Source organism: Thunnus thynnus, chromosome 10 (assembly GCF_963924715.1).
Source record: "Thunnus thynnus chromosome 10, fThuThy2.1, whole genome shotgun sequence".
NCBI classification, from domain to species: domain Eukaryota; kingdom Metazoa; phylum Chordata; class Actinopteri; order Scombriformes; family Scombridae; genus Thunnus; species Thunnus thynnus.
Window position 1 is genome coordinate 8107333 of NC_089526.1, and position 13249 is coordinate 8120581.

Sequence of the window (13249 nt, forward strand, 5' to 3'; positions counted from 1 at the left end):
GCTGACCCATCTCAGACTCAAACGCACGCACAGTTTTACTCTCTACTCTGCCACTCTCTCCTGCACACGAACAATGTTTAAAGGTCACCGATTATCACGGTTCACACATTTGTCAGCTCAGTGTTTTGTCTTTTGTGGGTGAGTGCTTCACGGCTCAGAGGATTGTCCTGTAATAACAGCCACTCAGATGTATTTGGTCAGCTTACAGGCAGTGGGCTTTGAGTCTTCACAACAGCTCGATAGAAAATGAAAATAGACGTCGCAGATTGTATTAAAGGCTAATCCACCCGAGATTATGTGGGTTTTATATTTAGTGTTTGAATTTGTTCAGTTTAGGAGGTAGCTTTTCTTATTTAATAAACATGAATAAGGAGACCGTAGACAGCAGTTTGCTCGACATACTGAAACCTCTTCAGGCTTTCAGACATTTGTAGTGATCGTATCTGACATGTTTTCTCTTTTGGCTTGTAGATATCTCCACATCTGTGACGGTGCCTGATGACAAATGGTTATCTACCCTGGAAGGCACCCACTGGCTAGACTACACCAGGTAACCACTCTGACTAGGCAGTCTTGCAATCCATATCATCCATAACAAAAAAAAAACACCAGGTTCTTCCTAGTCATGGCCTTTCAATGTTGAGTATCTTAAGTCTTTTACAAGTCTGCTGGGGGGAAGGGTTCGGCATTTTTGTGGTTTATTTTTCAGATAGCACACAGATGACAGGAAATTAAGAGGAGAGAGATGCAACGTCAAAGTCTCCGGTTGATCTTAACACCTAAACCACAGTGTGGCCCCATGTATAACACAAGAACTGTGATCACACAGCTTAAAAATCTTTATCAAGTGTTAGATGCAAGAAAAGTCAGTAAACAACTTTAAAGTTTGTAGAAGTGAATGGATGAAAATTAAAGTACTAGATTTATATTGAATTACAGTACACAGATTCATCAGTACTCTTCAGTGTTCTAGTCATGGGGGATCAACATACATACAATTGAGGAATTTTCTCCAGTATTTGCAATATTGTAGTAGTTGCCTGTGTTTGTAATTCATATTTGTAATCAGTGTTATGTGATTCCATTACATATAATCATCCTCACTCTCTGTCTTCAGGTCCTGTCTGAAGAAAGCTTCGGAGGTAGCCTGCCTGCTTCGCGGCGGTCACCTGACTGTGGCACTGCAGGGTGAGTCACGTGACCTCAGCCACCCTGGATCGTATTATTCGATCCATTCATTATTCACAGCACCTCCCTCTCATTAATGCCACATTAGGGCTTGCCCTGAACTAGCTATATATCAGGGACAAGCACACTCCACTGAGCCTACATGCACACTGTCAATAGGCCTTCATACAACATGCTTTTAAGGACACGGTTACACCTGCTGCAGCTGTCGGTTCATTCCAGAGATTAGACGGACTCCATATTAGATATATGAAATGACCTCACGTAAATGATTATAACATGACAATAAAAATGAAAATCATTTGAATATTATTGAAAACTTGTCCATTTTTAACTTTTAATTCAAATCAAACAGCGCTCAGGTATGTAGTTCAGAAGTCCTTATAATGACAAAACTATAATAAAGATACTTACACCTACACAAACAGTATGTGCAACAAAAGTTCACTTTACAAGCATTTAGCATTTACTTACATGATTTCAAAAGAATTATTTGTATCCATACCTGTCCAGGAGAGATGCAGTGATTTTACTCTTTGCCTGGTAGTTTATTGTTCAGCAGACCTGTTTAAAATTCAGTATTGTGATTTGTGATATTGGACTATACAAGTAAAATTGACTTGACAGTAAAGATGTTGAAACATGCAGGTCAATTACTGCTACAGGTACATGGTCCCATCTCCCACAAGGCCAGCTGTAGGGTTGTATTATTAGGTGAAGGCAGGGGTCTTGGTAAAAGGATGGCCGGCTATGAAAACACGATCTTTGGATATGGAACGACACCTATCTGGTGGCAAAGGAGATGTAACTAGCGAGTAAAGTAGGGCAGAACCAATTGTGGATGTAGCTTGGCTCATATCTTCAACAGAACTGTCCCCTCTTGGACCAAATATCCTGATAGTTGCTAGCCGCTCCTTCTCTGGTGTCGCCTGTGATAAGAGGTGCTGAGAGGGTATGGGGATACTCAAAAGCCCCCAGCCTAGCATCACTGTTCGTAGGGGGAGTTTCCCCCTACGAACAAGAGGATCACCTCTATGCAAAGAGGAAGACACTGACTGTTGTGTATTGTGGAGCAGAGGTGTCAATTGATCGCCACCCGGCAGTGAGTTGGATCAGGTGGCGGGAAACGCTGGTAGACAGACAAGGTAAACCCAAACGTGCAGCGAGGGTGACCTTAGAGTGTCTGACTGAGGCTCATGTCCGTAAAGTCTTCAGCTTTCACCTGCAAAGGTCATTGCAGACAGATTAGTTGTGGTGTTGTAGTTCAGACCTCCTGACATTAACATTACTTAGGCTATCAAGAAACGGTAAGTGATGTAAACCAGAAAAAAGGATACAAAAGAAGGGTCATATATAAACAACATTTTGCAATACTCCTTAGATACCATTTTATGACTCATTTCATACACAATAAGCTGTTGTTTGCTTTTAATCATCTGCTCTGTCTGCCTGTCGTGCCTTCATTGACACCCAGAGAGACGGTTCCCAGCACTGCATCACTCAAACAAAGGCTGTTCTGAGTTAAGGTTGTTTCCTGCTCTCTTACTGGTGATTGAATTTCTCTGGAAGTCTGCAGCTGTAAGCGACTTAACATTATACCAGCCCTTATATCGACTGTTCAGCTGAGAGGATCATATATCAGTCGTGTTCTCCTTGTTGCAGCAGCTCTGCCGTTGGCTGGATCAGCAGTAAACATCCCACTGCAGCAATGACTCACTACACTAGCCCAAAAAAAAACTTTGTTGCTCAGTTTTCCTCTCCCTCTCTTTTATCCTGTCTGGCTCTGGGTCTGTGTCTTTTGTCTCCATCATCATGTTTCAGTCTGGCTTATTGTATCATTTTTTTTTCTCTCTCTCACTCTTCTCTATCATAAGAGAAAAGGTGAAAGCATTAGGAGGAATAAGAGCACAATTAAATGGTGATCGTCAGGTAAAAGGTTGTGTATCCCTAAAGTGCCCTAAATTGAAAATCCAATACACAAGTGAAGAACATGTCTCTCTTATTGATAGGGGAGTTATTCATTACACTTTGCAAGAGAAATCAATACCTTAACCCCCTCCAAATGCTAAAATTATTAACTAACATGACTAAGTATTTTTTCTTTCAGAACAATTAGAAAAGTATTCATAATAAGGTCACAACAACAGTGCATTGCATGTAATGTCATATGAGGAAAATGTGTCTAGAACAGCTTTTATACTCACTCACTGTCAACAATGTGCATTTTATATTTCATTTTATACGTAAGCGTGTCTACATAAACCTGACGTTGATGAGTCAAACCAGAGCAACCAGACAAAATAAACAACAGTGATTACCACATCTCCAGCAGTTTGTTGTGAAATACGCTTCAGGTAACGACATATAAATATTGAAGAACTTGTGCTCTCCCTGTTTCGATGTTACAGAAGCGGAGGACCGGGACATGAGCTGCATGGTGTCCAGCCTGGTGCAGGTGATGTGTGACCCCCACTGTCGGACCCAGCACGGTTTCCAGAGCCTGGTGCAGAAGGAGTGGGTGATGTCCGGCCACCGCTTTCACAGCCGCATCAACTACCACCGTGACAACGATAAGGAGGAGGTGAGAAGTCAAGCTTCACACTAAAACCGCACTGTCGCCTTGGATTGCAAGTGAATCTCCTTTCGCTGTGGTGCACAACAGTTCACCAAAAATCATCTTCCTCCTCTATCTCTCTACTCTCCTCTCTGTCTTCTCTTTCCCTCCCATCATATTCTCATCCTCCCTTATACTTCCCTCCTTCTTCATTCCTTCCCTCTCTTACTCATTAAATCACCCCTACCTCTCTCTTAACTTTCTCTTCTTTGCTCCCTACACCCATCCCTCCCTCTCTGCCTTCCTCCAGGCTCCGGTCTTCCTGCTCTTCCTGGACTGTGTTTGGCAGCTGTGGTCCCAGTATCCCTCTCGCTTTCAGCTGACAGATGACTTCCTGTTGGCCCTGCACGACAGCATCCACCTGCCACTCTTCTCCAGCTTCCTGGCCAACTGCCAGCGAGAGAGATGCAAACGCTCCCAGGTACTGGACACCTGAGAGGGACTTTAGTATCTTCTGCTTCTGATTATAAAACTGAAAACATCCACTCTCCTGTGAAATATATTGTTTATTATGACTATCATGCAACTTAACTGTGTCATATTTATAGTAATACTGTATCCAAGCTATTAAAAGTGACATTTTATTACATATTCAAGCCATTACTTTATCATTTACCGCAGACATACAGGTTTAGGGGTATTTCTGGATCTATCTAACCTTGTGTCCTGCTCTGCCCAGAACCTCGGGCAGTCCTACACCCCGGTAAACGGCTGGAGAGATATGCTTCATCCAGATTCTTCCTCAGATCCATCTGACCCTCCTCTGCCCCCTGTTTGGGACTGGGCCCTACAGTACAGCAAGCAGAGACAAGCGCATTTCACCCAACCCGTCCCCCCGACCCCTCCGCTCCAGCCTCTGCTCAATGGAAACCTCAACACCAACCCAGACACACACAGAGTAAGACTGCTGACTCTTTATGTGATGCATCACACCCTCTAGTGGCCATTTCAGCAGTGATATCTTCACGTTAGTATGTTGACACAGTGGAACAGCATCAGGGTGTATGAGGAATAGTTACAGATTCTGTTGTTTACTGAACTGACATCCTTAAATGTCCTGAGTATATGCAACAGTTCACCGCACCCTCTTGTGGTAGTCATAAAACATGCATCTGACTGAAATGGACTTCTTGGAATAGGTTGACAGTAATGCCAGTCAAACTAACCATCAGCTGATATCACTAATTATTAATCTTCCCTTAATTGAAAAGCACAAATCAGTAAAATAATGTAGTTTGATTATTTTTAAATAAAAATCTACATAATCTTTACACTTCATAGAACATGTTTGGGACCCACAGTACAGAACAATAGGTTTTCATTCAGTTCAGTTCCCAAATTACTTTTGCAGGTATCTTTGCCTTAAATTAAACTAACGGTAACTTTTCGCTTTCATCTTCCCTCATCTGCCCACCAGCTGACCGACACCATCCCCGGCTCAGTCTTCCTCCTCTCTCGAGGCACCTTCACCTGTCCTGCTAACCTGCTTCCCTGGCGCAGCAGCAGTTTGGGCGTTTACAAAAAGAGCCACCGGAGGGCGCCGTCCTCCGAGAACGTGCCTGGCCTGGAGAGGCTACTGAAAGCCTGGTCCCTGACTGAGCTTCCCCAGGGCCTCGCTTCCAACTCCGGACCTCAAGGACCACTTGACCCCTACGAGCCTTTACTGCCGCTCCTCATGGGGCCCTGCATGGGCCTGTGGAGGGAGTGCTACCTCCGGGGGGCGCTCCATGCACAGGTATGTGGGAACTTCTTTATACTTCTTATATCATAGATTTTTCTTTATTAGAATTTGTTGTCAATCAGGCATCACATGAACGCTATGGTCAGTTTTTAACTTTTTTGTTAGTAGATACATTGATCTTAAAATGCATTCCAAGATCTCTGAAATGCTTGAAGTTTTTTTTCTTAATGATAGGGCTTATGTTATTTTATGTTTTCATGCTGTCTCCTGAAGAGACTAAACATATAATTAATTCATCCTGTTAACAAGCAGTGTGTAGCCCGCAGCCTGATATAGCTTTTGCCTGGGTGCCACAGAAGTCTATTGTTATCCAATGTTCATTATGAACAACTCCACAACTGCATTTTAGGTTTTTAGAGTCAAGCGATTTCTTCCCAGTTCATACAGTACAGGGTAAAAGTTTCCACGTGACCTAGAGAGCCAGTAAAATGTGAGATTATTTGTCAGTCAAAGTAATAAATGTAAGATATTCATTCAGTATAGATCAGAAAAAATTTGATGCTAATATGTAGGGTTCACTGTAATCAGTCTACAGACTCATCCGACAGACATTAGCTAATTTTAACATTGAAGGGTTATGTGTCTAAGTGGAGATGTGCCATCTAGTTATTGAGTGGGCACCACCCTGCACGAATGTTTTGTTAAATTTGGCCCACAACACTTCCAGAAGGCTCCACATATCCGCTGTGTACAGCCTCATCATGTCCTCTGTGTTACATCCTGTCACATCACGACCGCTCGCTCAATAGATGACGTCGTCTCTTTGATGTGCAGATTAGTCGGAGCCGTTGATCGACAACTCCCAATATGGACATGGGACAGCCTTTGTGATGTTAGCACAACAGCGCATGTAGCAGTGTCCCCATGGAGATGTTGAGAATAGTGAAGGGGTGTGTGGGTGGGTGCAGTCATCTATTTTAAGGGAGCGGTAGAGGAACAAGTAAAACCAAAATCAAACCGCTAAAACAGAACTTCTGGTGGAGCGATTACGGTCAATTCTGTGTTATGTTCTTTTATGTAGTTTTAAAGTGTTTCTCCTACAATTTCACACACCATTCAACTAACCCCTACAGGCCAACAAATCATTTTTTATTCCTTTTTATTCTTAGCAGCATTGACACAAGATACCTATTCATTCAGAAATCACTGACCATTTGTGTTTTGGATCCTCTGCACAAACACCAGTTAGCCTCGGTGTCAGTACCTGGGGACTATTTTTAACTGTGGTTTAACACACCTTTGTTGTTTATTGTAATGAAGGAATATGTCACTCAGTGCGACAGTGTGGCTCACTGATGTGTTTTTTAATAGTTTTTGGACAACAGTGGAGCACTTCAGTACTGTAAAAAGGAATAAGTTATTTCAGACTTTGGCTACACAGACAGTACTTGTTAGTCAGATCAATTCATTGATGGTTTTGGTCTTTTTTTTATGTGATTTGTTGACAATAAGAAAAATACAGAACATAATACATTTTAATGAGGATTTGAGTGATAATTCTTTGATGAGTGCAGTGAGGTTGAATAAGTTAAGTCAGTGACCTCCAAAGAAAAACCGTGTTGCTTTCCATCCTCAGGCGTTCTCGCACCCCATCTCTGCCAACCACCCCCACCCCGTGGAGCGACTAGCCCGGGAGGTGCAGCAGCTCAAAGACAAACTAGAACAAGTGTCCACCGGCACGGATCCTCACCCACCCGCCAAGACAGCTGAGCCCCGGCGGACTGACACCAACATGAACCAGAACACCAACAACGGCACCTTCCTCTTTCCAGCGTCGAGGCCTCAGAGCGCAGGTGCGCCCAGAGCAGCACCCCCCACTACCTCCACCAACCACCAGACCACCAGGGGCCCTCCACCCGCCTCAGCTCCGACATCCAGGCCCAGCCACAAAGACAACGGTGGAAGCAACAAACACACCTTCCTCTTTGGGCACTCCTCAGTAACAGAGGCCCGTCCTGATCAGCGCTACTATCCAGCACCCAATAACGCCAAGCTGCCTAAGAGCAACGGGCCCTCGATAGCTTCCTGAGATCTGATACAGACCTTTCTATCCTATAACTGGGTACTATAACCAAATCACCTGCCTGCACATTATGAAACTGACCATTCCCTGGCTGGTATCATGTACTGAGGAGACCCAGATGTGTTTCCTGTCATTTGATTGACTGTAAGGTGATAAGAAACATGAGACACATTTGGGTGGAGCACAGTTAACTGCAGTAGTATGAAATAATGAGTGCTCTTGACTCTGCTACGTATCATCAGTACTGTATAAAAAAAATGTGACAACAGTTTTGTATATTTGTAAATGTAACAAACTCCTGAATATTCAATATTCCTCTAATGAAATATATCTAACTGCAGTGAAGCAAAGACTTATAAAGAATAAGGGCTGAAGATGCTTAATAATGAAAGGCTCATAAGCACATCTTACAATATATGACAATGCAGTAGAAACTGTCATGACACATTTTTGTAAGTGTCATGTCGCTCTTCAAGGAAGCTGCTAGATTCCATTTTTAGCTTTTTAGAAGGCGTTCTTATCCGAAATGGGTAACAGTGACTGGGCAGGATGTAGATAGTGGTGTCATGCTTTAAGGGCACTTTGACAGGACACAAAGCAGTGAATAGACACGTCAGCTTCCATCGTGTGACCATTCGATCTTTATTATATGTGCAAAAAAGACACATTCATTTCCAGATTTTTATATCTGAGCGTCAAATAGAAAAGTAGAATTTTGTTTAGCACGTGATAATATTCGAAAACCTTCATTTTTTGAACTCCAGGCATCGTGACCAGTGACTTAAATGTGGAATTTAGGGCATGAGAGCTATTTTGGTACTGCTCTCATATCGCCACACTTGCATGAATGCGTGGGGGCAGCAAGAGGCCCAGATTCAGCTCAGTGTTACGTTAGCCATCATGTGTCAGAATACGACCACTGAATATTATTGTAGTATAATTCATTTCCTGCATGACTGAGATCATTTCAGGGCTTTAGTAATATAATCTTACCTAAATGTTTATCTTTTTTCTCATGTTTAAGAATTTTTGACCATTATCGGTCAACTTCTGATGTCATACGTGTAGATGTAGTGTGATTTCTGAATAGTTTTTTTTTTTGACCAAATTAAGTATTATTTTTGAAAATGCCTCCATCATTTTGTGGTGGAATTGGAAAAACACAGATGTTATTCTGCCTTTTGATTAACATTACCTTGAGAAGGTACCAGTGTTGGAAGCAAAGGGAAGCTTATTTCTTCCTGTGTTTACTTTTCATTTGTCAGTTTTTTTTTTCCCCTTTAGTGATGTATCAGTATGCAGCCAGCATTTAGGTCAAGGACTTGGAAGTGTCTGACTGTATTTAAAGCACAGAGGGAAGCGTCTGGTCCCTGCGCCTTTAAGTCCAAACAGGTTGTTCGCATGATGTGGGTGTCAAGTAGATGCACTGGCGTCATTCCCACGGACGAATGAATTTGCACGGATATGTGTTTGAAAAAAAGCATGTTTTTCTAGATTTTTTTTTTTTTTTTAGGTGGGATAACAGTTGACGGATGTATGCCTGATGCTGATCATCTCTCATGTCAAAAAGGTACCTCACTTGATAGCACTATGAATTATTAACTTGTTGTAAATATTCATTACATCAATATCAAGGCACATTGATATCAGCTACAATTTCAGAGCTTTCCAGGTGTGATGCCAATGCATTTGCTTGTCTTCCATGGAAAAACACAAGGTCATCATCGTCCTGTTGCATGGAAGATTCAAATATGATCTTCTGCTACACCTGTTGGTCTGCATCATTGTATAATTTAATGTTTTTTTGGTACGAACTTTACGAACTTAAATTTGCCAGATGTACATATTTTTTTGTATCAGCATGTTTTGATCCTGATAAATAAAAAGTGTTATCAGTTAATAAACTCAACAAATGTGTTTATAATCTGAATGTGTACCACAAAAATTCTCATACACAGCTCACAAACTTTATTTTTTAACAAAATAAATATTTACAATATGATCTGGAACACTTAGAAAGTAGCATGGCACTGTACATTAGAATTAAAATTTAAAATCCAACCATGTCGCATGATATGTACAGTCAGAATAAAACAATTTAAGAATAATGTGCAAAAATGCTCAATACTTTCACAATAAATGTACAAAGTAAGAACTCGCCTGACAGGAAATGTTAAATATACAAAATATCTACTGCACAGTTAAGTCATGTCAAGCTCTGGTTTGTCTCTCCAACTTTCCAACATTATTTTAACTGATCTGTGTTTTTATACAGACGTAGGTAAAAAACCTGCATGCTAATAAAAAAATATGAATGAGGTGCTTTTCTTGATCATTATGTTGTTTCACTACACTTTGGGATAAAATGGACCAAAATATGAGAGACCCCCTCTTCCACATTTTTTATGATGACGTACAAGTTTTCAACCATTTATTGAGATGCATTCTGGCACTTTAAATCTATGGATGTTAGTGTCATGCATTCTCACATTTCACCTGTTTTACCAGACAACAGAGCAAGAGAGACAGAATAAAGTAAGATGGTCATTTTCTATAGTCCAAAAGTCACCACCTAGCTGTCATGGCAGTTCAATAAAACTCAACCAGGTCGTAGTTGAAAAAGCAAATGATTTAAGTCCGACATCATCCCTCCCATGCCGGAGCTTCGAGTTTACCCCCACCGACTCCCGTGCTCCTTCCCCGTAAACTGCTGCTGCTGCAGGATGCTGTAGGGCCCGTTGAAGTACCCGGAGGAGGACGGGCCCAGGCCTCCGAGCTGGCTGAGGGACTTGCACATGGGGCAGGGGTAGTCGGACAGGCCCTCGATGTCCTCGAAGGCCAGGTTGACGATCTGGTCGCAGCAGGGATCGCAGTAAAGGTGGCCGCAGGAGAGGCGCTTCAGACGGGCCTCGAAGGTGATGCAACACTGGCAGTGCGGCAGGTCAGGGCCCAGTGACAGGGAGCCAGTCAGGGAGCTGCTCTCCAAGCTCCCGGCTTGGCTGGAGCTCAGTTTGGTGGGAGACCTGAGAAGGAGGGAAACAGTTACAGTAGGATCCGAGGGCAGAAGTCAGACAAAAGATTATCCTGATAGCTCCCAAAATATTTCATTAAATACAGTACAATGACGTGTACAGGGGTGTAAAGGTGGTAATTAAAGCTACAGTGATAAACTGGCCACTATATCAGCTGATTCCTTATCACAGATTTATTAGTATCTGTGTATGTTGGCCAATAAGTAACAAAGAATTTGTACAGATATGCCAAAGATAGTTTTTTTTAAATGTTTTTTAGAAACTGTGTCTCCATCCATTGCATAGTTTGTCCACCAGAGAGCAGTGGTAAGTTTGTTTTTCAGCTGTAACACTTCCCGCTCAGTACAAATCATGGTCACAATTTAAAGTAATAGAACATTTTGGGGTATCACCCTCAAATATTCAGTAGATTATCTGTTTGCGGTAGAATAATCTGTCAGTTATGTTATTTATTTTAATTGTTTGATCTCTAAAGTATCAGAAAATGTTGAAAAAACCACCACAATGTCCATAAGCCAAAGGAGACATCTTTAGCTTTTCAAAAACGTTATTATTCATTCTACATTTAAATACAACAGGTAAATCAGCAAATCTTCACTTCTGAGAAGCTAAAAACTTGCAAATGTTTAGTGTTTTTGCCTGACAAATGTTCTGAAAATGAACTTTTATATTTTTTATAGTATCATTTTATAGTTTTTATAGTATCATTTTATTCCATGCTGCTCTCCTTTAAAGCATGTTTTGCTTGAAATTCATAGCCAACAAACTCAACTTTCTCAAAAATATGTAGAGCTCAATCAACAATTTTGATAATAAATTAACCTTTTTGTCATTTTCTGAGCAAAAATGCCAAACATGATTTCTGTTGGTAGAATAAAACAAGCATTTTGAATACATCTTCTTAAGCTGTGGTGAATTACAACTGGCATTTTTCACCATTTTCTGACATTTTAATCGATTAATCGAGAAAATACTCAGCTGATTAATAATAATGAGAACATATTTCAAGCCCAAAAACATGATACATCAGCTGTGGGAGACAAACAGAAACAAGCTGCGTGAAAGCTTTTCTGGTGCACGCTTACACAGATTTGATCTTGGTGTAGAGATGTGTTACAGGGAATAACCGGTAAAACAAGACCTAAAAATCACAGTTAGGGTGGATTTGGGTTCTTGCGCCATAGTCAATTGTTAGGTGTTATGTGTCATGCTGACATTCATCTGTCTTTAGATTTAGACTGTATGTTCTGGATTAGATTTTGATACAGGTACAAGCTGTTGATTGGACGTTGGACCCTCCTCATTAATAGCTGCAGTGGACACCTGCTGGAGCAGAACCTTACAGAATACTGTCTGAAGATGAATTAGACATGAAAATCAATTATGTGATTGCATAAAACCTGTACATGTTGATGCTTGCTGCACATTTTCATGAGCAAGAAAATCGTATGTTAATATTCCTGTTCTGTATTCCCATTGGACGCATAATTATACATGACTGTGGTTATAACCTTTGTGGGATTTAAGATACACTGTTTCCATGTTGTGTAACATAAATTGACAACAATGAGGAGAAAATGAATGCAAATAATGACTCAGAAAACCTGTTGTCATAACAACTGTGAGGTGAAGGATGATATTTCCCCTTAATATTAAAAAAAAAAATCTATTGTAGCGGTGTGTTATCACAGCCTGGACTGTAATTTAATCATCTCATGGCCCATTTCAAAAAATGTCCTCAGTGAAACAAAAAAGGATTACACAATTAAGGATTAATAGATTAAAAGCAAGTATGACAGAAAAATAAAGTGGTAAAGCATGAGAATATCATCATAGTAGATTGTGAAAATTGGTTTAAGGTACCTTATAAACTAATTGATTGTCGCCACAGACACTAGGGGAATATTCCAGGAATATATTGGGAATTTTCAGTAGGTGTTAAAAACAGGTTGACAGCCTCCACTCACCTCGTCGACGATGAATCTTTAAAACAGTCGAAGCTGAAAGCTGCTAGGATCCTCCATAGCAGATCCATGCCGGTTCCTCTCATGATAGAATCCAGATTTCATCGACCTGGTTTCTAACGAGCGTCATATTTTAGAAAGCACGACACCACTGAGTCTCTGTTGCCTTTAAATTAAGCACAAAACAAACCCCCCAGCCCCCCCAAAAAAGAAAAAAATCCTGCACCTCCCCCTCCCACGCTGTTTTTTTTTTTTTTTTAAATATGCGAATGAAAAGGATGCGCCGTCATCATCCGCAGGCGTTTGACGGAGGTAAACAAAGCGCTACTTTCATTTCGTGCCGCTGTGCATGTTTGAATCGCTCGGTGTGGTTTCTCTCCGCAGCAACAGCAGCAGAAAGTGGACGCAGAGAGGCGCAGCTGAGCTGTTTCATTTGCATCAATCAGCGAGAGACACACACACGCCTGACCAGACCTCGCCAATGAGCTCAAAGTGGAGCAGGAGGCTGAAATGGCCTCGAAATACATCAAATACTGCTGAGGGTTAAAACATAAAAATGTCTTTTTTTTGTGCCAATATTTCATAACAGAAAAATGATCATAATTATCACACCCATGAGATTTGTATCCTATAATATCCATTTAATTTCTGGTTTTACTGTTATTTTTTAAATCATAAATTAAATTA

At 41.2% G+C, this 13249-nt stretch overlaps 1 protein-coding gene across 1 annotated transcript in view; it reads left to right on the forward strand.

The window, feature by feature from the left end:
- mtmr11 (myotubularin related protein 11) overlaps window positions 1-8712 on the forward strand; it is a 30894-nt gene extending 22182 nt beyond the window's left edge. The window contains exons 11-17 of the mRNA XM_067600713.1: window positions 472-550; window positions 1118-1188; window positions 3597-3769; window positions 4053-4223; window positions 4482-4700; window positions 5220-5537; window positions 7120-8712. Of these exons, the coding sequence (XP_067456814.1) occupies window positions 472-550; window positions 1118-1188; window positions 3597-3769; window positions 4053-4223; window positions 4482-4700; window positions 5220-5537; window positions 7120-7572 (1484 nt within the window). The 3' untranslated portion in view covers window positions 7573-8712. The remainder of the gene's footprint in view (window positions 1-471; window positions 551-1117; window positions 1189-3596; window positions 3770-4052; window positions 4224-4481; window positions 4701-5219; window positions 5538-7119) is intronic.
- The last annotated feature ends 4537 nt before the right edge of the window (window positions 8713-13249 follow it).